Raw genomic sequence first — 25,656 nt, forward strand, 5'->3', positions numbered from 1 at the left:
AAGTGAGATGACAACAGAACTGGTTGATTTATTTTTTCAAATCCAATGTATTTTCCATGTTGATTCGACGTCACAATATGTTGACAAATTACGTTGAAACAACCAGTGTGTTCCCAGTGGGTAGGTTCTATTAAACACAATATGTCCCGAACATCATGTGAAATTAGAATGGGTTTTCGGGGGTGGCTGTGCAAAAGTCATTTAAATCCTTGTTGTTCTCTCCCTATGTATTCCACTGATACCGGTCAAAGTTTCTTGTTTTCTAACTATTGCTTCTTCCTCCCTCGCTTTCTCTCCTCTCCTCTCTTTCTTTGTCTTTGTTTTTGTTTTTCTTCAGACTGGGCTCCTGTAAAGAGGAGATAAAGTCCCCCAGTAGGACAGTCCCCTCCTCGCAGTCGCCGTCTGACTTCCTGGACAAGCTCATGGGGAAAAGGTCTGGCTATGACGCTCGCATCAGACCCAACTTCAAAGGTACGTCAAAAAGTATGTTCAGAAGTAGGCCACAGCTCCCATAAAAAATACTGAAACTTCACTAAATTAATGCAAGCAGACAGCCACCGGTAAAAAAAAAAGTAAGATAGGACTTACCTGTAGAAATGGATAGGAAGCTTGGAACTGCACATTCCATGTGGTTGCCTAACTTCGAATTCCATATACCAATGTGATGCATTTTTTGTTAGCCTAGTTCTCTGTTGAAAAGTTAAACAAAGTGATTCATGCCTAGTTTTTCAACTTGTAAAGCGACAGGAGAGACACAGTATTCCGTACTAGAGAGCCACTGAAATCAGTACACACTACCACAGCAGTCATTCCCCACCATAACCCATCTACAATAGTGTCGTACACATTTCATACTTGCTCAACATCATAGAGGTGACAACAAGACACTCTCCACTTCTTGCACATACAAAAACCAGTGTCATTCAAATATTTAAAAAGAATCTTTCTGAAACCTTTTTACAGCAGGTCAAAACAGTGAATGGATTATTCCATATACGGAGTGATGGATTTTATTTTGGTTCTTTTTCAGGTCCGCCTGTGAATGTCACCTGCAATATCTTCATCAACAGCTTTGGGTCCATCACAGAAACGACTATGGTGAGAAAACACGTCTGAGAAAAGTCAAATGAGTTCATTGAATTTCCGTAGTCAATTAACATCCTGGAATTGGAATCCATACATTTTCAAGCTTAATCATTGAATATGTTGCTGACTACTGCTGTCCGGAACAGGTCTCTCTTGCAAAAGAGATTCATCTCAGACACAAACCTATAAAAAAGAAAGGTGTTGAAATGAATATGCACATTAAACAAAATACCATAATTATCCAGGAATCATGATAACCCTAAGCCAGTCTCGTTTTTCAGTATAATCATGAATTACCTTGATAAGGATCATATTTGAGCAGGTTTACACTAGCTAAATCCCAGAATTTACAAAAGAGAAATCTGAACGCTCTCCTCCAGTTAATATGATACCTGTTCATTCCTAACCTTTGGCCTGCTCAGTATTGGAGCAATTCCCTCACCTCTCTCCCTTTATTTCCTCGAGCCTATCAGAGCAATCTTCAGACAACAGTGGGTCAGTGATGTTCTGATAATGAACAGTCCACTCTGCAATTAAAATGAAGAATTGGGGAAAGTGCTTGGTCAGTAGATTGTAGCAGTGAGCTGTTAAAAGATATTTGGGCCCTGAGGGCTTGACCCCAGGTTAGTTCAGCGTGGACAGAGAGGACACTAATGATGTCACTGGATGCTGTGGCCCAGTTTTTGTTGTGCTGTCCTTAGTGTATTAGTGATACCTCATGGGAACGGAGACAGACAGTTGAAAACTGCCAGGGAGTCTCTCATTACCATGAGCATTTACTAGAATTATTTACTTGAATAACTACCGTGACTAAATGAGGACGTACTTTTTGTCAACCCAATTTCAAAACAGCTGTTAATTTTGCTTCCCACAAAGCTGATATTTGTCATTTCAACAGGCACTGAACAATACTTGGATTAAGCCAGAACCTGGTACCTCAGCCTGCACTAAAGATAACTGCTAAAATAAAGGAAACACTTGAGTAAATGAGGGGTACAACGTATATTGAAAGCAGGTGCTTCCACACAGGTGTGGTTCCTGAGATAATTAAGCAATTAACATCCCATGCTAACAAGTCTGCTACAGTACACACGTTGCCACCTTCATTGTGTCAATGTGACGTTTTACCTGCTACACCAAAAACCTATTGAAATCTACATTTTTTCCCTCATTATTTTCATTCACAAGGTGGAATGAACACGCGCATCAGCCCTCAAGAATTGAACCTCGGCGATTCTTGAGTTTGGATGCTGCCATTGGACGTGATGCAATGCGGGCAGTGTAGACACTCTAATGTACTCATCCTCTTGCTCAGTTGTGCACCAAGGCCTCTCTCTCCTCTTTCTATTCTGGTTAGAGTCAGTTTGTGCTGTTCTGTGAAGGGAGTAGTACACAGCATTGTACGAGATCTTCATTTTCTTGGCAATATCTCGCATGGAATAGCCTTAATTTCTCAGAACAAGAATAGACTGACGAGTTTCAGAAGCAAGTTCTTTGTTTCTGGCCATTTTAAGCCTGTAATCGAACCCACAAATGCTGATGCTCCAACTAGTCTAAAGGCCAGTTTTATTGCTTCTTTAATCAGAACCACATTTTTCAGCTGTGCTAACATAATTGCAAAAGGATTTTCTAATGATCAATTAGCCTTTCAAAATGATCAACTTGGATTAGCTAACACAACGTGTCATTGGAACGCAGGAATGATGGTTGCTGATAATGTGCCTCTGCTATGTAGATATTCCATAAACAATCAGCTGTTTCCAGCTACAATAGTCATTTACAACATTAACAATGTCTACACTGTATTTCAAATCAAATCAAATTTGATTGATTACATACACATGGTTAGCAGATGTTAATGCGAGCGTAGCGAAATGCTTGTGCTTCTAGTTCTGTCCATGCAGTATCTAACAAGTAATCTAACAATTTCACAACAACTACCTTATACACACAAGTGTCAAGGAATGAATAAGAATATGTACATGTAAATATATGGATGAGCGATGGCCTAATGGCATAGGCAAGATGCAGTAGATGGTATAGTACAGTATATACATATGAGATGAGTAATGTAGGGTATGTAAACATTATATAAAGTGCCATTGTTTAAAGTGACTAGTGATACATTTCTTACATCCAATTTTGAATTATTAAAGTGGCTAGAGATTTGAGTCAGTATGTTGGCAGCAGCCACTCAATGTTATTGATGGCTGTTTAACAGTCTGATGGCCTTGAGATAGAAGCTGTTTTTCAGTCTCTCGGTCCCAGCTTTTATGCACCTGTACTGACCTCGCCTTCTGGATGATAGCGGGGTGAAGAGTCAGTGGCTCGGGTGGTTGTTGTCCTTGATGATCTTTTTGGCCTTCCTGTGACATCGGGTGGTGTATGTGTCCTGGAGGGCAGGTAGTTTGCTCCCGGTGGAGACCTCACTACCCTCTGGAGAGCCTTGCGGTTGTGGGAGGAGCAGTTGCCGTACTAGCCGGTTATACAGTGCGACAGGATGCTCTCGATTGTGCATCTGTAAAAGTTTACGGGTGTTTTTGGTGACAAGCCAAATTTCTTCAGTCTCCTGAGGTTGAAGAGGAGCTGTTGCGGCTTCTTCACCACGCTGTCTGTGTGGGTGAAACATTTCAGTTTGTCCGTGATGTGTAAGCCGAGGAACTTAAAACTATTTCTGATCAATTTGATGTTCTTTTAATGGACAAAAAAGTTGCTTTTCTTTCAAAACAAGAACATTTCTAAGTGACCCGAAACCTTTGAACGGTTAAGACCTTTTTTGAAAGAGCACAGTTTGAAAGATATGGCAAATAGAAATCAAACAGGATGGACATCAGAAATAGATGGGAGAGGTTTTCGGGTAGAGGAAGGACAGGAGTAAAAACAAACAAAATGGAACCATTGTAAAATAGACTGTGACCATAAAATGTATATAGTATGAATAAGCTGGAAATAAAGGCCTAAGGTTTGTTGTTCACTAGTTTGCTCCAATTGGGGGAGGGGTTTTAGGGTTGGAGGGTAATAAAGTAAATATTTTATTTTAAAGATATTTATTTACATGTGTATGTACGTGTAGGTATGTATATGTATATGTATGTTTATATATATATATATATATATACATTTGCAAAAAATATATAAGGGACTGGAAGTGATGCAGACAATTTAATTGACAATCTATCTGCAATATTAAAGATAATCTACCCCTAAAGGAAATACTAAAAATAAATAATTCAAATCAGTCTGATCAAGATACACATTATTTTCGAAGTATAAATACACCCTACATTTCAAAGAACTAATTGAAAATAAGCCTCCCTTTGTCGCATTGGCTTTTGTATTATTAACAACAGTAAAGGTTATTCATTTAATCAGACTTCGCACTTCTTAGACAGACTATCATGAACAAAACATGCTAATTAAATAATTGAAACCTGGCAACAGTATCATGGCTTAACCTCGATGTATCTTCTGCAATTCCTCACATCCCATCACCTCGCCTCCTTCTCAACGGCATTCAAGGAGAAGGCCCAAAGTTCATCCCTTCTGACATCTTCTCCTATGCGTTTTGAGGAGGAGGCGAGGATAGAGGATGCGATGAGAAGAATCGAGAAAAGATTAATTGAGAAAGAGCCAATGAGTCAATATCTTGGTCAATCCACAGGACTACAGGCTCAATGTGTTCCTACGGCAAAAATGGAACGATCCCCGATTGGCTTACCAGGAGTACCCGGACAACTCCTTGGACCTGGATCCCTCCATGTTGGACTCCATCTGGAAGCCTGACCTGTTCTTCGCAAACGAGAAGGGGGCTAACTTTCATGAGGTCACCACTGACAACAAACTGCTGCGGATATTCCAAGATGGGAGCGTACTATATAGCATCAGGTGAGCAGAGGCAATTCGGTCTGTGACCACAGAGGGAGCTATTGAGATATTCAAGACAATTCTGCCTATGGCCGAAGGGGAAGCTAGTGAGTTATTCAATTCAATTCTGCCTATGGTCAAAAAGGGTGCCAGTGATTTATTCATTACGATAACTTTGATACCAATATACTGTATTAGCCCCTCAACCCATACACTGCTGTGAGTTGATATATCTCTCCTCCATCAACATTCATGACCCCATGAAGGGAATTGAAAAATATGCAGTTAAGCATGCCATATTGATTTCAATGGCAGATGTATCCGCTAACAGTCATCACACACTAGTCCAAATACATTTTCGTAGCTACCTCTCTGAGCTAAGGATAAATTACACACGCAGAGAAGCTTCGAAGGCTCATTCGTCATTGTATTTTTGGGCCTAGTATTGCACGTTATCGCAGCACAATAGCAATGGAGGCTCCTGCGAGTAGCATAGAGCTGGTGGCTCTCGTCGCTCCTCTGGGCAATGCATTACAGCAGGTAATTACACAGCTTCTCTTCAAACCCAAACTCCCTAATAGCTCCGTCTCTTCCTCACGGCTCCTTGAAGACTCAATGCGTCAGCGCTGCAATAAATAAAGGGAAGGATGTGTCTACCAATTAGTTTGCTATTACAGCAAAGCCCTGTAACCAAATGGCACCGTAACTCATGGCATCCTTTGCAATTTGCCTTTTTTGATAATCGGAGAAAACACACACAAATCATGCCATAATGTATAGTAGAGTTTATCTAGGGGGTAGGCCATAAATATTGGTACCAACATAGCATTAGGTATGTTTTCAATCACATTTCAAAGTCCCTTTGCATCTGTATTTGTATTTATTGAGGACCCCATTAGCTGCTGCCATGGCAGTCACTTGCTAAATGTCCACATTATTTATTACATGATTCAGTTGAGGCTTAGGGTTTAGTGAATGATTTGTCCCAAATAAAATGCTCTTAGTTTTTGAAATATTTAGGACAAATGTATTCCTTTGCCACCCATTGTGAAACTAAATGCAGCTCTTTGTTAAGTGTTGCAGTGATTTAACTCGCTCGCTGTAGTAGCTGACATGTAGAGTGTTGAGTCATCCACATACATAGCCAAACTGGCTTTACTTAAGGCCAATGGCATGTCATTAGTAAAGATTGAAAAAAGTAACGGGCCTAGAAAGTTGCCCTGGGGAATTTCTGATTCTACCTGTATTCCTTTGCCTCTTTGTCTTAATTTGTCCCTGTATGTTGCAATTCTCTTCTTTCACGCTCTCCTTTGCTCTTTACCTTCACCTAAAACTTCCCTTCTCTCTTTTCTCTCTCTCTTTCTATCTCAGGCTGACTCTCATCCTGTCCTGCCCTATGGACTTGAAGAATTTCCCCATGGATATTCAGACCTGTACCATGCAGCTTGAAAGCTGTGAGTCTCCTTCTTCCTAATTTTCCTTTTAATTCCCTCCCCAGCCATTTTCACACTGGCTTTTAGTTTATGAATGGAGCGTTTGTTTTTAAGTTGTGAAAGAGATACAATGCATTACCAAAATGAAGTAAGACACCTGCTCATCGAACATCTCATGCCAAAATCATGGGCATCAACATGGAGTGGTCCCCCCTTTGCTGCTATAACAGCCTTAACACTCTTCTGGGAAGACTTTCCACTAGATGTTGGAACATTGCCCACGGGGACTTGCTTCCATTCAGCCACAAGAGTATTAGTAAGGTCGGGCACTGATGTTGGGCGATTAGGCCTGGCTCGTAGTCGGCATTCCAACTCATCCCAAAGGTGTTCGATGGGGTTGAGGACATGGATTTTTTCCAGCCAGTGAAGTTCTTCCACACTGATCTTGACAAACCATTTCTGTATGGCCCTTCGCTCTGTACACGGGGGCATTATCATGCTGGAACAGGAAAGGGCCTTCTCTAAACTACACATAATTGTCTAGAATGCAAATTATTCCATCCTTCACCAAACTTTACAGTTGGCACTATGCATTGGGACAGGTAGCGTTCTCTTGGCATCCACCAAATCCAGATTCATCCATCGGATTGACAAATAGTGAAGCGTGATTCATTACTCCAGAGAACGCGTTTCCACTGCTCCAGGGTCCAATGGCGGCGAGCTTTACACCACTCCAGCCGACACCTGGCATTGCGCATGGTGATCTTCGACTTAGACCATGGAAACCCATTTCATGAAGCTCCCAACAAATAGTTATTGTGTTGACGTTGCTTGCAGAGGCAGTTTGGAACTCGGCAGTGAGTGTTGCAACCGAGGACGGACAATTTTTATGCACTACGGCTGAGCCGTTGTTGTTCCTAGACGTTTCCACTTCACAATAACATTACGTACAGTTGATTAGGGCAGCTATAGCAGGGCAGAAATTTGACAAACTGACTTGTTGGAAAGGTGGCATCCTATGACGGTGCAACATTGAAAGTCACTAAGCTTTTCAATATGGGCCATTCTATTGCCAATTTTTGAGATTGCATGGCTGTGTGCTCGATTTTATACATCTGTCAGCAACGGGTGTGGCTGAAATAGCCAAATCCACTAATTTGAAGGGGTGTCCACATACTTTTGTAATATCACCACATATGAGTGACATTGATTGAGATTAAATTCAATGCCTAAATGTGACAGGCTAGGTTTTGAGTTGCTGCTTTTATCAAACATCCTCAGATGACGGACTTGTGCATACATAAAATGAAAGATGGACTTTCTGACACCGACTTGTGTGATTTAGCGACCCAGCAATACAAAATGCCTGGCTAGCTTTGTCAGTGATGTTGTGTAAGGGTAATGCAATTCCTGTGTGGTGTGTCAAATGTAGGAATCTACTCATGAAAAATATCAACAGAACAATGTCTAGTCTATAAAGTCTGTGCATAGCATGTCATTCCTTGTTACATAAATAAAATGTAAATGTGAAAAAAATATATATTTGCTACCCCTTGCCCCAAGCACTGATAGCATCCACAAATCCAATTTTGAGGATATCAATAATGAAACTTTCATTTTGTGTCCCCTTTTATTATATGACCCACCTCTCGCCCCCGTAGGTGGCTTAATTCCACCTCTGCCAGGCCAGACAAAATAACTAGCAAGAGGAGAACCAAATGGGAGCAAACCTGGCTCGGAAAACAAAATATTTCTTGCTGGGAGATCCAGCAGCAGGCATTTGAAATGAATTATATGTCAAGTTGTGTGGTATACCCATATTTCAATGCCAAATATGGTAAAAGATTGATAAATATATTTGTTGTTTGCAATTAAACCTACCCTCCTAAAGTGTGGAGAGCAGCTGAGGAGAGAAATCTTGGCCAACATAGAAAAGCATGCCAGCCAGCAAGTTTACTACCTGACAGGACCATTACAGGAGTCCTAATGATTTTTGATTAAAATAAGCCCTCCTCTTCGTGTCTCTGAAGGGAACAGCCAGCTCTGTTTTGACAAGTGTTAGTACACCGCCCAGGGTGTGATCACCTTGGTTGCATGGGGAGGACATGTCAGGTTTAACAGGTATAACAGGAAGGTTTAACCATCACACGCTATGCCAACTGCCAATGCTGCACATTGAGGGCGAGAGTAAGGAGGGAAAAGAGAGAGGGATATCTTCGGGGTCTGCTAATTCTGAGAATGGAAGTCCAGACCAATGCTGTTTGACAGCCTTAGTCTTGATGCCTTGAGCTCTAGTATATATAAATAGTATGTACTGTAGCAATATCCTACTTCAAACAATCTTTAAAACCATCATGTGTTCTCGTGACCCAATTTGGTATCCTTAAGTCAGTAAGTAGATGTATAAAGTGTAAATCCACAGGACAGAGTTAGACAGTAAAACTGAAGCTTGACCAATTCAGACCTCCATCTAAATGTGTTTTTTTACAGGGACAGACCCATAAAAACTTACCCTCAGCTAGGTCATCTCGTCAAATAAATCCAGACAGCGCATCTCACAAATTACACTTTGACCACACACTTTGAATATATTCATTTGATGTTTGACTCCTATTAGTGTGTAACTGGGAAGGAAAAGATAACATTTCGTCACTTTTGTGAAGACATTAATTAATATTCTCCTTGCTTGTTAGGGAAGGATATGTGAATGACACTGAAATCTTCTGGAGCAAGATAATTGTATTTTAGTGGTCATGTTGTTTTCAGGCTGCTGGTAAGGATCAGGGGATAATATCTTGAATAATTTCTGTCTTTGTTACACAGGCCCCAAGGGCCCAGAAAGACATCAGTAGTTTTATTCCAAAATATTAATGCATGCTACGTGCATTTTTAATGGTCTGGTAATCAGACCCCTGTGTGGGGAAATAGAGCCTTCAAAGGTGTGGGAGGATAGACAGGGTTGAGGTGCGTGTGTGCTCGTGTACGCATGCATATTATGTGTATGCATATTTGTGTATGCGCATATGTAGGGCCTTATAAAATTTGTTTAATTTTTTTGCCTGATTCTGTTTAGTTTTTTCCCAAATCCCATTTCCTCCATTTTGTTTTTCAAATTTTATTCAGGTTTTCACTCTCAAAATCACACTGTTTTAAATAGAAAAACAACCAAATTGGATGTTCCAAGTCCACAACAATGTTTGAACCACATCAGGAGAAAACATTTTAGGTCTTGGAAAAATTACAGTTTTTGGGGTGTAGTTTCCCTTTAATGTTTCAAGCTTTAATGGCACATGCATAAGTACAGTGAAATGCCTTTCTTGCTATCTCTAACCCCAACAATGCAGTAATCAATAACAATGTTATATTAAAAATAATAAGGTAGAACAAAAACACACAAGATATACAAAATAGTAAATAAGAAAAACATGATAAAGTAAGTAAGAATAATATATACAGGGTCAGTTCCAGTACCATATTTACAATGTGCATGGACACTGGATCGATAAAGGTAGATATGTATAAGGGTAAGGTTACTTGTCATCAGGATATATGATAAACAGAGAAGCAGCAGCTTATTTGATGATTGTATGTGAGTGGGTGTGTGGAGAGTCAGCATAAATGTATGTGCATGTTGTGTGTATGAGAGCAAATGATGGAGTGAGTGTTTGTATGTGTCAGTGTGCGTAGCTTGTAGGGCCATGTGAGTGTGCATAGAAACAGTGCAAAATTTAGAATAAAATGCAAAAGCTCATCTCCATGTAGCCATTTTGTTAGCTATTTAGCAGTCTTTATTTGTAAATCGGGATGTGCCGGAACAAAAAGTGAAATTGAGAGGGTGGTCACCTAGGGAGTTTTGAGGTACAAAAAAACCCCACATTTATTATAAAGCATTGCATGCATATTATTGCGTTTGCGTCGTGACATAGAGCAGTAGAGTAGAGGCACTTAAAGAAGTTGCACACATGAGAGGAACATGTTTAGTAGCCTATGGTTCGGAAAAATGTGGCCTTTTATAAACACATTTCATGCAATTCTACGTCATTTTAGCTGACTAGAGACTTCAGCAGAATATTTTTGAATACTGCACAAATGATCGAAATGGCAGGCTACTTTGACACTGACAAACTGAGAATCTGAGATCAATAAAAACGACATTGTCTTGAATCCATCAATAGTGTGTCGACACATATTGTAGTCTACAATATGAAGAGGAAATGATAGTCCTAAAAATGCTTTCCAGTTTCACTGACTCCCCCAATGATTAGCAGCTCACTTGCTGGTGATGGCCGACAGGCTCGCGTCATAAGCCTCTCTCTCTCTTGCTTAACTTTGTAAAACAATATTTGGTATATGTTGGTAGCCTACAGAATACAGTCTTCTCTTTTCAGCAGGATACATTTGCTTTCCAACCTGTGTTTTCCCTCAAATATTTTTTAAATGTTGCGAAAGGCATGTTTTGTCTGCATGCTGTTTTTTCACTGACAGATTTGTAGTGCGTTCCCGACTGTAGGCTATTCCCTGGTTATTGGGCTACAATCCACAGCTAGGCAATTTGTTTTAAGTAGCTATTGATCCTCTGTGGCTAAATTATAGGCCTTCTCATGGTGCAGTAGGCTATTCTGAATGATTACATTTATTTCTGAACAGACAGCAGTAATTCTATAACTTTAGCTAATTTATTTCAATTTATCACGGGGTGCTGCATTTCCTTCAGAACCATTCACGCAATTCTATAAGGAAATAAATGATGAAGTGCAACGCTGGAGAGATGAGAGTTGCAGAATCATGTTTATCAGAGCAGAGAGGGAGAGCGATCGTGGGCCCGTGAAAGGTTCAACAAATTGTGTGAGGAGTAGGATTGAGCAGATTTATCCATCCCCTTCTCCGGCAGTTGTATTGGGCAGTTCAATGGTGAGAAATGTCTCAGTCCCTGGAGCAAAAACTTTGTGCTACCCAGGAGCACGAGTACAGGACATCAAACATTTTAAACCTGCATCAGGAAATTGAGTATATCAAAGTTCATGTGGGATTCAATGACATTATGAAGGGCAGCTCAGAACAGCTGAAGATGGATTTCAAAGAACCTGATTGGGTATCTGCTTGACACCAACAAATGCCCCATAATATCTAGCCTTGTGTGCCTCCCCCCCACAGTAGACTTTTAACACTCCATAAACTTCTACGAGACTATTGCAGCTCTGTGGGTGTAACATTTGATGGAAATGTTGATACCTTCTGGAAACAAATCTTGTTTTATAATGAGGAGGGGATACACGAAAATCATTTGGGATCCTTTCACAGCCTTATAAGGCAGAGTTGAGATAATGACTTATCAATGACCCAAGCCCAGCTCAATTAATCCCTACCATTGTGTCGCTGAGTTGCCATAATGCTTCAGCAAATGTACATTATCCCAGTGGCTTTGGAGGCCACCATGTAAGTAACCTAAAGTATGTCCCTCTGACTGTCCTAAATGCCTCTGCTGATCCTACTGTTGTAACTTTAATGTGTTACAGAGTTAATGTTTAAGTTAATTCATTGAGAGGTATCTAAAGATATTTCTTTACTGTTATTTACATATGTAATTGTATTGGTTAGTATTGAATTACGCTTTTGACTGCAAGTTCCAGAATGCTTTGCGACAGGAATGAGAGAGATACCGCGCCAGTTATGTGCAGGTGCAAGGTGATTAACTGATTAAGCTGATTTTCCGCTAGCATCTTACCTGCATTGCTCTGTAGAATCTAAAGTTGTTAAATGTAACGTGAACAAGTATTATTACTAAAAGAAGCTTTCATATCAACCCGACGTCCCAAGTCATTACTTTGAAGACAGTTAATCTAAAACCTACAGCTATTGTATGCAGTAATCATGTGCCTGATATCTCAAAGTGCTGTACAGAAACCCAGCCTAAAACCCCAAACAGCAAGCAATGCAGGTGTAGAAGCACGGTGGCTAGGAAAAACTCCATAGAAAGGCCAAAACCTAGGAAGAAACCTAGAGAGGAACCAGGCTTTGAGGGGTGGCCAGTCCTCTTCTGGCTGTGCTGGATGGAGATTATAACAGAACATGGCCAAGATGTTAAAATGTTCATAAATGACCAGCTTGGTCAAATAATAATAAACACAGCAGTTGTCGAGGGTGCAACAGGTCAGGACCTCAGAAGTAAATGTCAGTTGGCTTTTCATAGCCAATCATTGAGAGTATCTCTACCGCTCTTGCTGCCTCTGGAGAGTTGAAAACAGCAGGTCTGGGACAGGTAGCACATCCGGTGAACAGGTCAGGGTTCCATAGCCGCAGGCAGAACAGTTGAAACTGGAGCAGCAGCATGGCCAGGTGGACTGGGGACAGCAAGGAGTCATCATGCCAGGTAGTCCTGAGGCATGGTCCTAGGGCTCAGGTCCTCCGAGAGAGAGAAAGAAAGAAAGAAAGAGAGAATTAGAGAGAACATACTTAAATTCACACGGGACACTGGATAAGACAGGAGAAATACTCCAGATATAACAGACAGACCCTAGCCCCCCGACACATAAACTACTGCAGCATAAATACTAGAGACTGAGTCAGGAGGGGTCAGGAGACACTGTGGCCCCATCCAATGACACCCCCAGACAGGGCAAAACAGGCAGGATATAACCCCACACAGCCCCCACACCACACCATCCTGAGACAAGGCCGAGTATAGCCCACAAAGATCAGCCCCCCTCCGTGTTAGGGGACTCTTGCCCTTTGAGTGTTCCCTGGGTTATAAGCCCCCGCTCTTCCCTGAGCAAGAGGAAGAGGTCGGCATAACTTCTGTCCAGATGTTTGTCCGCCCCTGTCATCATACCTGAAAGAGATCCCGGTCGGCCCTTTTCAAGACCACCTCCAGGTATCAACGACAAGCGGACCCTGGCACCCCGGTATCGTCTCGGGCAGAAGGTATGGCTGTCCACCCAGGATCTGCCACTCTGGGTTGGGTCCCACAAACTTTCCCCATGGTTTATTGGCCCTTTCCCCATATCCAAGGTCATTAGCCCCTCTGCTGTTCGTCTTCTGTTGACCCATACCCTTCGTTTACATCCCACTGTCATGTGTCTAAAATCCACCCCATGTCTCACAGACCTTTGTCTCCTGTTTCCAGATCTGGTTTATTGACCTCTGCCTGCCCTTAACCTGTCATTGTGCCTGCCCCTGTTTTTGTAATAAACTTTTGTTACTTCGACACTGTCTGTATCTGTGTCTTCCCTAAAACATGAGAGTTAGCACTGAGGCGTTGTGCCCTAGTAGGAAGTCCACTGTGTGCAGCTCACTCTGCACTAACATAAATAACATGAGCATATCTACTTCTGCTACGCTTCCTAGTAGAGCAATGAAAGCATCCCAGAAAAGTGTTAAAATAACCCACGTTAATATACGTAGTTTAAGAGACAAGGTTCATGAAACAATAATTTGCTAGTAACAGATGACATTCTCACATTCTCTGAAACTCACTTAGATAATACCTTTGATGATAGTGGTAGCAATACATGGTTATAACATCTACAGAATTGACGGAAATGCTAGAGGTGGGGGAGTTTCCGTTTATATTCAGAACCACATACAGTACCTGTAAAGCTTAGAGAGGATCTCATGTTAAATACTGTTGAAGTAATAAGGCTAAAGGTACAGCTACCTCACCTAAAGTCCATTCTGGTGGAAAGCTGCTATAGACCACCAAGCGCTAACAGTCAGTATCTGGATAACATGTCTGGATAACAATGCTTGATAATGTATGTGATATCGACAGAGGTATATTTTCTGGGTGATTTAAATGTTGACAAGCTTTCATCAAGCTGCCTACGGAAGAAAAAGCTTCAAACTGTAACTAGTGCCTACAACCTGTTCAGATTATCAGTTTACCTACCAGCTTTGTTACAAACAGCACAGGAATGAAAGCATCAACATGTATTGATCACATCTTTTACTAATGCTGCAGAAATTTGCTTTAAAGCAGTATCCAAATCCATCAGATGTAGTGATCACAATATACAAGCCATATCTAGGAACACCAACGTTCCAAAGGCTGGGCCTAATATAGTGTATAAGAGGTCATAGAATAAGTTTTGTAGTGATTTATATGTTCTTGATGTAAATAATATTTGTTGCTATGTGCTGTGTAATGAGTAGCAACAAAACACTGCACTTGACACATTTAGGAAATTGCTTATTCCAGTTCCTAATAAGCATGTACCCATTAAGAAAATTACTGTAAAAACTATTAAATCCCTGTGGATTGATGAAGGACAAGAGGGAAGAGACAAAAGGAATAGCAAATAAGTCTGGCTGCACAACCAAACTGAGTTTAAAAGAAGAATAAATTATACTATGAAACAAAGATAAATGCCTCACTCATCACAAAACCCACCGATATTGCCAATTTACTTTAATGATTTTTTTAATTGGCAAGATTAGCAAATTTAGGCATGAAATGCCAGTAACAAACAATGACACTGCACATCCAAATATAACTGATCAAAATATGAAAGACAAGCATTGTAATTTTGAATTCCGTAAAGTGAATGTGGAACAGTGGTGCAAAGTACTTAAGTAAAAAATACTTTAAAGTACTACTTAAGTAGTTTTTGGGGGGTATCTGTACATTACTTTATATTTTATATTTTTGACTAATTTTACATTTACTTCACTACATTCCTTAAGACTAGATTGTACTTTTTACTCCATACATTTTCCTTCACACCCAAAAGTACAAGAAAATAGTCAAATTCACGGGCTTATCAATCGAACATCCCTGGTCATCCCTACCGCCACTGATATGGCGGACTCACTAAACACGTATGCTTTGTTTGTAAATTATATCTGAACGTTGGAGTATGCCCCTTGCTTTCCGAAAAAAAGAGAAAAAAATAATATGGTATCAGCTGGTTTGCTTAATATAAGGAATTTGTAATGATTTATGCTTTTACTTTTACTTATGATAAGTATGTTTTAGCAATTACATTTACTTTTGATACTTAAGTATATTTTAAACTAAATACTTTTAGAATTTTACTCAAGTAGGGTTTTACTGGGTGACTTTTACTCAAGTATGACAGTTGGGTACTTTTTCCACCACTGGTGCGGAAGAAGTGAAAAATGATTGTTGTCTATTAACAATAACAAGCCACCAAGGTCTGACAACTTGGATGGAAAATTACTGAGGATAAGAGCAGACGATATTGCCACTCATATAAGCCATATCTTCAATATAAGCCTACTAGAAAGTATGTGCCTTCAGGCCTGGAATGAAGCAAAAGTAATTCCGCTACCCAAGAATAGTAGCCTTTACTGGCTAAAATAGCCGACCAATCAGCCTGTTACCAACCCTTAGTAAACTTTTGGAAAAAAATATGTTTGACCATTTACAATGCCGTAGGGAAGGACAACAAGCACGGCACTTACACAAATGACTGATGATAGGCTGAGAGAAATTGATGATAAAAAGATTGTGGGAGCTGTTTTGTTAGACTTCAGTGTGGCTTTTAACAATATCGATCATAGTCTGCTGATGGAAAAAGTTGTGTTTACACCCCCTGTTATATTATGGATAAAGAGTTACCTGTCTAACAGAACACAGAGGGTGTTATTTAATGGAAGCCTCTCCAACATAATCCAGTTAGAATCAGAAATTCTCCAGGGCATCTGGCTAGGCCCCTTACTTTAAAAAAATATTTACTAATGACATGCCACTGGCCTTGACTAAAGCCAGTGTGTCTTTGGATACTCAACACTATACATGTCAGCTGTTACAGTGAGTGAAATCACTGCAATACTTAACAAAGAGCTGCAGTTATTTTCGGAATGGGTGGCAAGGAATAAGTTAGTCCTAAATATTTCAAAAGCTTAAAGCATTGTATTTGGGACAAATCATTCACTAAAGAATAAACCTCAACTAAATCTTTTAATAAATAATATGTAAATTGAGAAGGTTGAGGTGACTAAACTGTCATGGTCAAAACATGTTGATTCAACAGTTAAGATGGGGAGAAGTCTGTCCATAATAAAGCGCTTCTCACCCTTTTAAACAAAACTATCAACAGGGCAGGTCCTACAGACTCTAACTTTGTTGAACCTGGACTACTTTTAAAACTTGTTTTTCAACCACTCCACAAATTTCTTGTTAACTATAGTTTTGGAAAGATGGTTGGGACATCTACTTTGTGCATGACACAAGTCATTTTTCGAACAATTGTTTACAGACAGATTATTTCACTTATATTTCACAGTATCACAATTCCAGTGGGTCAGAAGTTGACATACACTAAGTTGACTGTGCTGTTAAAGAGCTGGGAAAATTCCAGAAAATGATGTCATGGCTTTAGAAGCTTCTGATATGCTAATTGACATAACTTGAGTCAATTGGAAGAGTACCTGTGGATTTATTTCAAGGCCTACCTTCAAACTCAGTGCCTCTTTGCTTAACATCATGGGAAAATCAAAAGAAATCAGCTAAGACCTCAGAAAAAAATTGTAGACCTCCACAAGTCTGGCTCATCCTTGGGAGCAATTTCCAAACACCTGAAGGTAACCCGTTCATCTGTACAAACAATAGTACGCAAGTATAACCACAATGGGACCACGCAGCCGTCATACCGCTCAGGAAGGAGATGCGTTCTGTCTCCTAGAGATGAACGTACTTTGGTAACATCTCAAGACACCAGAGGAAGTTAAAGCTTGGTCACAAATGTGTCTTGTGTCAAATGTGTCAAAATGGACAATGACCTCAAGCATGCTTCCACATTTGTGGCAAAATGGCTTAAGGACAAATAGTCAAGCTATTGGAGTGGCCATCACAAAGCACTGACTTCAATCCTATAGAACATTTGTGGGCAGAACTGAAAAAGCATGTGCGAGCAAGGAGGCCTACAAACCTGACTCAGTTACACCAGCTCTGTCAGGAGGAATGGGCCAAAATTCACCCAACTTATTGTGGGAAGCTTGTGGAAGGCTACCCGAAACATTTGACCCAAGTTAAACAATTTAAAGACAATGCTACCAAATACTAAGTGTATGTAAACTTCTGACCAAACGGAATGTGATGAAAGAAAAAAAAGCTGAAATAAATCGTTCTCTCTACATTTATTCTCACATTTCACATTCTTAAAGTAAAGTAACATTTTTACTAGAATTAAATCAGGAATTGTAAAACTGAGTATAAATGTATTTGGCTAAGGTATATGTCAACTTCCGACTTCAACTGTATATGTGCAATATACTTACAGTACCAACCAACTTACCATCTTCACAGCCAATGTATGCAAGTAAACATATCTTTCTACTAATTAAAAACAATATTACAACAATATAAAGGTTATTTACAATAACATCCAATTTACAACAAGATGTAATGTAATAAAATACCAACTGTCTTAAGGTGGAGAACCGGCCAAGCAGTGAAAACAAGGGTGGGGAAAACATAAGACAAAACATGATGGAGGATGTCGATGGACAGACAAATTCATGCACATTGACGACATGAAACAAACAAGACACATGAACATGCTTCCTATACCGGGCCACCTCCTTACCTTCTCCCACGTATTTCCAGCAGAAGCAGTGGACGCTGACCTCTGTTGTGTAGGGCGTGGACACCTTGGGAGTCCTGGACCCAGGACAGGGACTGGAATTTGGGACTGGGAAATGGTTCCAGGCGCCCAGCCTGAAAACAAGAGAATATATGATTTGTAATGGATTTCTGATGGTATCGTGCCATGGAACATTCCTCATCTCTGCTGAGAGTAAGACTGTTTGCAATAGCAAACAGCCCACAATCTGTGCCCCCTTTCTGCTGCTGGACTGCCGGCCACTCCACAGTCACAGAAGTCCCTGGAAAAGATAATAGAGGTGAGTTGTGAGAGAAAGTCTGGGGTAGTGTCATGACCACTCGAGTACCTACCTGGCAGCGGAGGTTACTTACCCAGTGGTTAGCCTTGAGATGGACTATCTGGACAAACCCCTGGGCCAGTGTTGGTACTGCTTACAGCATGGCAATGTTTTTTTTTTTCTCCCCAATTTCGTGGTATCCAATTGGTAGTAGTTAGTCTTGTCTCATCGCTGCAACTCCTGTACGGACTCAGGAGAGGTGAAGGTCAAGAGCCATGCGTCCTCCAAAACACAACCCAACCTAGCCGCACTGCTTCTTGATAAAACGCACATCCAACCCGGAAGCCAGCCGCACCAATGTGTCGGAGGAAACATCGTACACCTGGCGACTTGGTCAGCGTCCACTGCACCCGGCCTGCCACAGGAGTCGCTAGTGCGCGATGAGACAAGGATATCGCTGCCGGCCAAACCATCCCTAACCCGGACAATTCTGGGCCAATTGTGCGTCGCCCCATGGACCTCCCGGTTGCGGCCGGCTGCGACAGAGCCTGGGCTCAAACCCAGAATCTTTGGTGGCACAGCTTGCACTGCGATGTGCCACCCGGGAGGCTCTAGCATGGCAATGTCGCCCACCACGAGCAGGCCTCCTACTTCTGGATGTTGCACCTGCAAAAGAGCTTGAGCATGATCAATTGCAAAATTGTCTAACCAGGAGTATGACAGAAGAATGACCCCCCCGAAGGTCCTCCATCTGGCCACAGAGAGCAGCTGGGCTTACCTGCCCCTGTTAGACACTAGTGATGAGAACCTCACTAGTGTCTTCTAGTCCAGTGACTGGACTTACCTGCCCCTGTTCCTCCAGTCCGACGCAAGCCACAAGTGAGAAAATGTGATGGATTAGCGCAGTGCAGTGCTAAGGGGAGAAATTAACTTTTCAACAGTTTTTTAAAGTATAGCCTACCTCAAGCCTTACGACTCAGAGCACAGAGAATCAGACTGATCTGAACTCACGGGCTCTGGTGGATGGGATAATTCCTGGGTGGCTCGGACAGTCGAAGATCGAGTTGATGAAATACTATAGTCTAAGTAAATTTGCACTGCTGTGTTTCTGTTGCTCTGTCTCTCCATCTCTCTCTGTCTTTCACTCTCTTCCTCTCTCTCTCTGTATGGATCTCTCTCTGTCTTGTGAAGACACCTAGTTAAGGGCAGTTTGAGTTACCATAATTGCTTACACATATCCATTTGATTGACCAGGGTTAACTTATAGCTAGATACCTCAATATGACAGTCATATAACTAAATGTATAGCTAGCGACATGTAGATGACCAACTAGATAGATGGGAAAGGGTTATAAATGGTTGGTTGTACATAAATCCTTCCAGTTATCTAATAGCCTTCCAGTTATCTAATAGCAATTAACCTTACACTGAATTGTGAATTAGGGTTGCCTTCATAGGACTTCGCCTGGTTGGAAAGATAAAAGAAAATATCCTCGAGGGATGCCATTAAAGTGCAAGCTACATACAAAAAGAAAGCTACAACAACAGTTAACGTAAACTCACTCACTCACTTTTGTACATTGCCTTGGTCCGTACAATTGCCCTTATTTTAGCGCCCAGATCAACTTTAATACTTCCAGATCAACTGTAATGTCGATACCATTGTAAAGCACAATTTCTCCACTTTCCATCAGAATCAATGCAATGAGCCCCGGCGGGTCATTTTAAAAATGTGGGGGAAGCGAAACTAATGCGTGATAGTGAGAAGGAGAGATGTTGTGGGAAAATTGCTTTTTTTCACTCGATCTGTCCAACTTATCACCTTATCGCCTCTAAAATGTAAATAAAGCACTACAAAGAGTTTATATAATGTGTCACTACATACCTATTTGAAGGTTTGTGTCGAATTTGAATTGGGTTTTTAGGGAGGTGCTAAAGTGATCTTAGAAGTAAACAGCGGCTTTGAGAATGATGATCGCATGCAATGATGACGCAAAAAATTACTAGGTATCCCCCTTACCCCCGTTTACTGTCCATTTCTTGTTTTTAAACAATGAGAGCAGTGCTACACCTGGTGGAGAGAGATTGTAAGACAGAAATAGTTGCTTTATGCAACTATGTACATTACCGCATGACACGTCAGGATGTAACGGAGGGTCCGTTTTTTCATATTTTCTCCAATACTATAAAGCCATTACCATGTCAATCAATGCTTGAATAGAAACTTAGTTCACACCCCCGATTTTGAAGTCAACACAGTCGCTACAGTCCCATTAGTTTTCTTTGTAGCCTCGTTTGAATGTTGCGTTTGCGCACTTTTGTACAGAATGGGGTGAGTTTACGTTAGCTAGCTAGATAACGTTAGCTAAATAAAACTGTCTGGCTAGCTAGCTGACTAGGCAGGCTGAGGTAAATAACTAGCTAGCAATGTCAATATAAAATCAATATAAAAACAGATTAAATTATTTATTTCTATTTAACAATTTTTTCTTATACAAGACATATATGGTCTTTTCGGTTGTTTAATGCAGCAGGTTGTCACCGTCAAAAACACTGTCCTTGGAGAGCAATTCTGAGGTAACGTTAATAATTTTGCATGGACTGAGCGAGCGCTTATGAGGTGAAATAGAACGGGCCTTCGTCATCCGTCCTTAGTGACCGCTACGAGGTAAAATAAAGCCAAGCAACCAGCATAGCAACGGATGCTTTGGTTCATTATTTAATCCGGTCAGAATTTTGCGAATTCTAGGAACAGCCCTAGCAACAGAAGCTAGAACTCATCGAATCCCATTGTGACGCAGAGGGGGGAGGGGACACTTTTTGGCAGGGGGACACTATTTGACATGACAGGCCCGACATACAGTTCCAGTCAAAAGTTTAGACACACCTACTCATTTAAGGGTTTTTCCCTATGTTTACTATTTTCTACATTGTAGAATAATAGTGAAGACATCAAAACTATGAAATAACACATTTGGAATCATGTAGTAACCAAAAAAGTGTGTATTTTACAAAGTATTTTACAATCTTCAAAGTAGCCACCTTTTGACAGCTTTGCATACTCTTAGCATACTCTCAATCAGCTTCACCTGGAATGTTTTCCAACTGTTTTGAAGGATTTCCCACATATGCTGAGCACTGCTTGGCTGCTTTCCTTCACTCTGTGGTCCAACTCATCCCAAACCATCTCAATTGGGTTGAGGTCAGGTGATTATGGAGGCCAGGTCATCTGATGCAGCACTACATCACTTTCCATCTTGGTCAAATAGCCCTTACACAGCCTGGAGGTGCGTTAGGTCATTGTCCTGTTGAAAAACAAATGATAATTCCAGTAAGCGCAAACCAGAGTGCTGTGGTAGCCATGCTGGTTAACTTCTTAAGGTATAAGGGGCAGCATTTTCACTTTTGGATAAATAGCGTGCCCAATTTCAACTTCCTGCTACTCATGCCAAGAATATAAGATATGCATATTATTAGTAGATTTGGATCGAAAACACTCTGAAGTTTCTAAAACTGTTTGAATCATGTCTGCGAGTATAACAGAACTTATGTAGCAGGCAAAACCCTGAGGACTAACCGTTCAGAATGTTTTTTTTTTTAGGTCTGTTCAGTTCTCAATATTTCTTAGGCACTTGTTTTCAGTTCCTACTGCTTCCAGTGGATGTCACCAGTCTTTGGAATTTGGTTGAGGTTATTCCTTTGTGCAATGAAGAAGTACGGCCATCTAGGAAATGGGTAACACTGTTGAGAGTTCCGCAAGACTTGAAAAGTAGCGTTAGTTTTCTCTCGTCCTCTATTGAAAACAGATAGACCCGTCTTCAATTTGATCGATTATTAACGTTTAAAAATACCTAAAGTTGTATTGCAAAAGTAGTTTGGAATGTTTTGGCAAAGTTTACAGGCAACTTTTGAAATATTTTGTAGTGTCGTTGCTCAATTTGGAAGCTGTTTTTTTCTGGATCAAACACGCCAAATAAATGGACATTTTGGATATATATGGACGGAATTAATCAAACAAAAGGACCAATTGTGATGTTTATGGGAGATATTGGAGTGCCAAAAAAGAATCTCGTCAAAGGTAAGGCATGTTTTATATTTTATTTCTGCGTTTTGTGTAGCGCCGGCAGGGTTGAAATATGCTACTCTCTTTGTTTACTGTTGTGCTATCATCAGATAATAGCTTCTTATGCTTTTTTTATGCCTTTTTAAAATCTGACATGTTGGCTGGATTCACAACGAGTGTAGATTTAATTTAGTATCTTACATGTGTGATTTAATGAAAGTTAGATTTTTACATCATTTTATTTGATTTTCCCGAGCTGCATTTTCCCTGGCTTTTGGCCAAGTGGGACGCGAGCGTCCCTTATACCATAAGAAGTTTTAAGTGTGCCTTGAATTCTAAATAAATCACAGACAGTGTCACCAGCAACTTACAAAGCATGTAGAGGTCTGTAATTTGTATCATACGTACACTTCAACTGTGAGAGACAGAATCTTCAACAAAAATCCAGAAAATCACATTGTATGATTTTTAAGTAATTAATTAGCATTTATTGTGTGACATAAGTATTTGATACATCAGAAAAGCAGAACTTAATATTTGGTACAGAAACCTTTGCAATTACAGAGATCATACGTTTCCTGTAGTTCTTGACCAGGTTTGCACACACTGCAGCAGGGATTTTGACCCACTCCTCTATACAGACCTTCTCCAGATCCTTCAGGTTCCTGACAATACAAACTTTCAGCTCCCTCCGAGATTTTCTACTGGGTTCAGGTCTGGAGACTGGCTAGGCCACTCCAGGACCTTGAGATGCTTCTTACGGAGCCACTCCTTAGTTGCCCTGGCTGTGTGTTTTGGGTCATTGTCATGCTGGAAGACCCAGCCACGACCCATCTTCAATGCTCTTACTGAGGGAAGGAGGTTGTTGGCCAAGATCTCGCGATACATGGCCCCATCCATCCTCCCCTCAATACGGTGCATTCGTCCTGTCCCCTTTGCAGAAAAGCATCCCCAAAGAGTGATGTTTCCACCTCCATGCTTCACGGTTGGGATGGTGTTCTTGGGGTTGTACTCATCCTTCTTCTTCCCCCAAACACGGCGAGTGGAGTTCAGACCAAAAAGCTCTATTTTTGTCTCATCAGACCACATGACCTGTCATTGTCAGACTTCAGACGGGCCTGGACATGCGCTGGCTTGAGCAGGGGGGCCTTGCGTGCGCTGCAGTATTTTAATCCATGACGGCGTAGTGTGTTACTAATGGTTTTCTTTGAGACTGTGGTCCCAGCTCTCTTCAGTTCATTGACCAGGTCCTGCCGTGTAGTTCTGGGATGATCCCTCACCTACCTCATGATCATTGATGCCCCACGAGGTGAGATCTTGCATGGAGCCCCAGACCGAGGGTGATTGACCGTCATCTTGAACTTCTTCCATGTTCTAATAATTGCGGCAACAGTTGTTGCCTTCTCACCAAGATGCTTGCCTATTGTCCTGTAGCCCATCCCAGCCTTGTACAGGTCTACAATTTTATCCTTGATGTCCTTACACAGCTCTCTGGTCTTGGCCATTGTGGAGAGGTTGGAGTCTGTTTGATTGAGTGTGTGGACATGTGTATTTTATACAGGTAAAGAGTGGAGAACAGGAGTGCTTCTTAATGAAAAACTAACAGGTCTGTGAGAGCCGTAATTCTTACTGGTTGGTAGGTGATCAAATACTTATGTCATGCAATAAAATGCAAATTAATTACTTAAAAATCATACAATGTGATTTTCTGGATATTTGATTCCGTCTTAGATTCCGTCTCTCACCGTTGAAGTGTACCTATGATAAAAATTACAGACCTCTACATGCTTTGTAGGTAGGAAAACCTGCAAAATCGGCAGTGTTTCAAATACTTGTTCTCCCCACTGTATGTGTGTGCTCAAAGCAATTACAGTCTAGTCTTCAGTAGTCACATACGGCTGCTTGGTCTACTGTGATGTATGTTTGCTTACACAGCTGACAGGCTTTGCGGGTCTTTGGTGGCGCAAACACGTGTAAGTGAATGCAAGGGCAACCCTGCATCCATTAAGCCATCAGCTCCTTCTGTTGTTGAGGCATGCATCTCACATTCACCCCTCATGTTTGATTTTCAAGCCACTGGTCTGCCACTTTGGCTTACCTTTATCATGACAAACAGGCGGAGAGGGAGATGGGAATGGCAACTGGACTGAGGGATGTCACCCTGTTTACTCCCCATCACTCACACTCTCCCTCGCCATCTCTCACCCTCTCTTCCTTTACACCTGTCTTTCTCTCTCCAGCACTCCCTGTCTCTCCCTTTCTCAACTCTATACCTTTCTCCATATGTTTCCCTTTGGACCTCTCTCTCAGTTTCTCATCTTCTCTCCCCCACTCTCTCGCTCTCTTTCTCTTTCACCCTCCCTCCCGTGTCTCTCCCACCCTAATCTTATCTCTTTCTCTCTCTGTAGTTGGGTATACCATGAATGATCTGATCTTCGAGTGGTTGGCAGAGAACCCGGTGCAGGTGGCTGATGATCTGACACTCCCTCAGTTCGTGCTGAAAGATGAGCAGGATCTGGGCTACTGTACCAAGCACTACAACACAGGTGGGACCTTGGTGGAACTTCAGTGGAAGAGCACATTGTTACCATTGTTTTTCTGAAAGGAACATAAATGGCAGAATGGAGCTTGGGGATTGTGTTTAATTGATGTTTAAGAAAAGAGTTCAGAGCATAAGTTGTTGAGAAAGCTGGTGCTTTCTGCAGAATTATTAAAAGTGCTAGATGCTGCAGAATCATTGATAAATTTTTCTCATACATGAGAAAAAAGCAAATTAAGTGCTCAATGGAGTAGCAGCAACTTCCTTCTCAACATATGATCTGAACTCCATGGACCAGTGGCAACTTTTCCAACCTACACACAAAAAACACGTAAATTCTACAGAATTTGCCAAAAGACTGACTTAAGTATTTGCCAATTCTATCGGTTATGGTGGCAGGTAAATTCACCTGCATCGAAGTTAAGTTCCACCTGGAGAGACAGATGGGCTACTACCTGATCCAGATGTACATCCCCAGCCTGCTCATCGTCATCCTGTCCTGGGTCTCCTTCTGGATCAACATGGATGCTGCCCCGGCTAGAGTGGGCCTGGGCATCACCACCGTGCTCACCATGACCACCCAGAGCTCTGGGTCCCGGGCCTCTTTACCCAAGGTGAGCATAGATAACGCTCTACCAACACCAGGGATGTAGTGTTAAAAAGTAAGGCAAGTAAGCAGGATGATGGATAGCGAGTCTAGTAAGTGCTATCAGTGCTAATTTTGCAAGATGTGGAAACACTATTCACATGAAGGGTCACTGTCAACGCAAATCTTGTAGGAACTGGTAGCATATGTATCAGAATGTTTCAAATAGTTTCAATTTAATCAT

The 25,656-nt window shown here is 41.2% G+C and overlaps 1 protein-coding gene across 1 annotated transcript in view; it reads left to right on the forward strand.

Annotated features, from left to right (window-relative positions):
* The window catches only part of LOC139390719 (glycine receptor subunit alpha-4-like), a 107,587-nt gene that overhangs the window by 74,353 nt on the left and 7,578 nt on the right, over nt 1-25,656 (forward strand). The window contains exons 2-7 of the mRNA XM_071138039.1: nt 338-471; nt 1,031-1,098; nt 4,748-4,971; nt 6,322-6,404; nt 24,696-24,833; nt 25,226-25,440. Coding sequence (XP_070994140.1) covers nt 338-471; nt 1,031-1,098; nt 4,748-4,971; nt 6,322-6,404; nt 24,696-24,833; nt 25,226-25,440 — 862 coding nt within the window. The remainder of the gene's footprint in view (nt 1-337; nt 472-1,030; nt 1,099-4,747; nt 4,972-6,321; nt 6,405-24,695; nt 24,834-25,225; nt 25,441-25,656) is intronic.

The sequence above is a fragment of the Oncorhynchus clarkii genome, chromosome 31 (assembly GCF_045791955.1).
Source record: "Oncorhynchus clarkii lewisi isolate Uvic-CL-2024 chromosome 31, UVic_Ocla_1.0, whole genome shotgun sequence".
Lineage (NCBI taxonomy): Eukaryota > Metazoa > Chordata > Actinopteri > Salmoniformes > Salmonidae > Oncorhynchus > Oncorhynchus clarkii.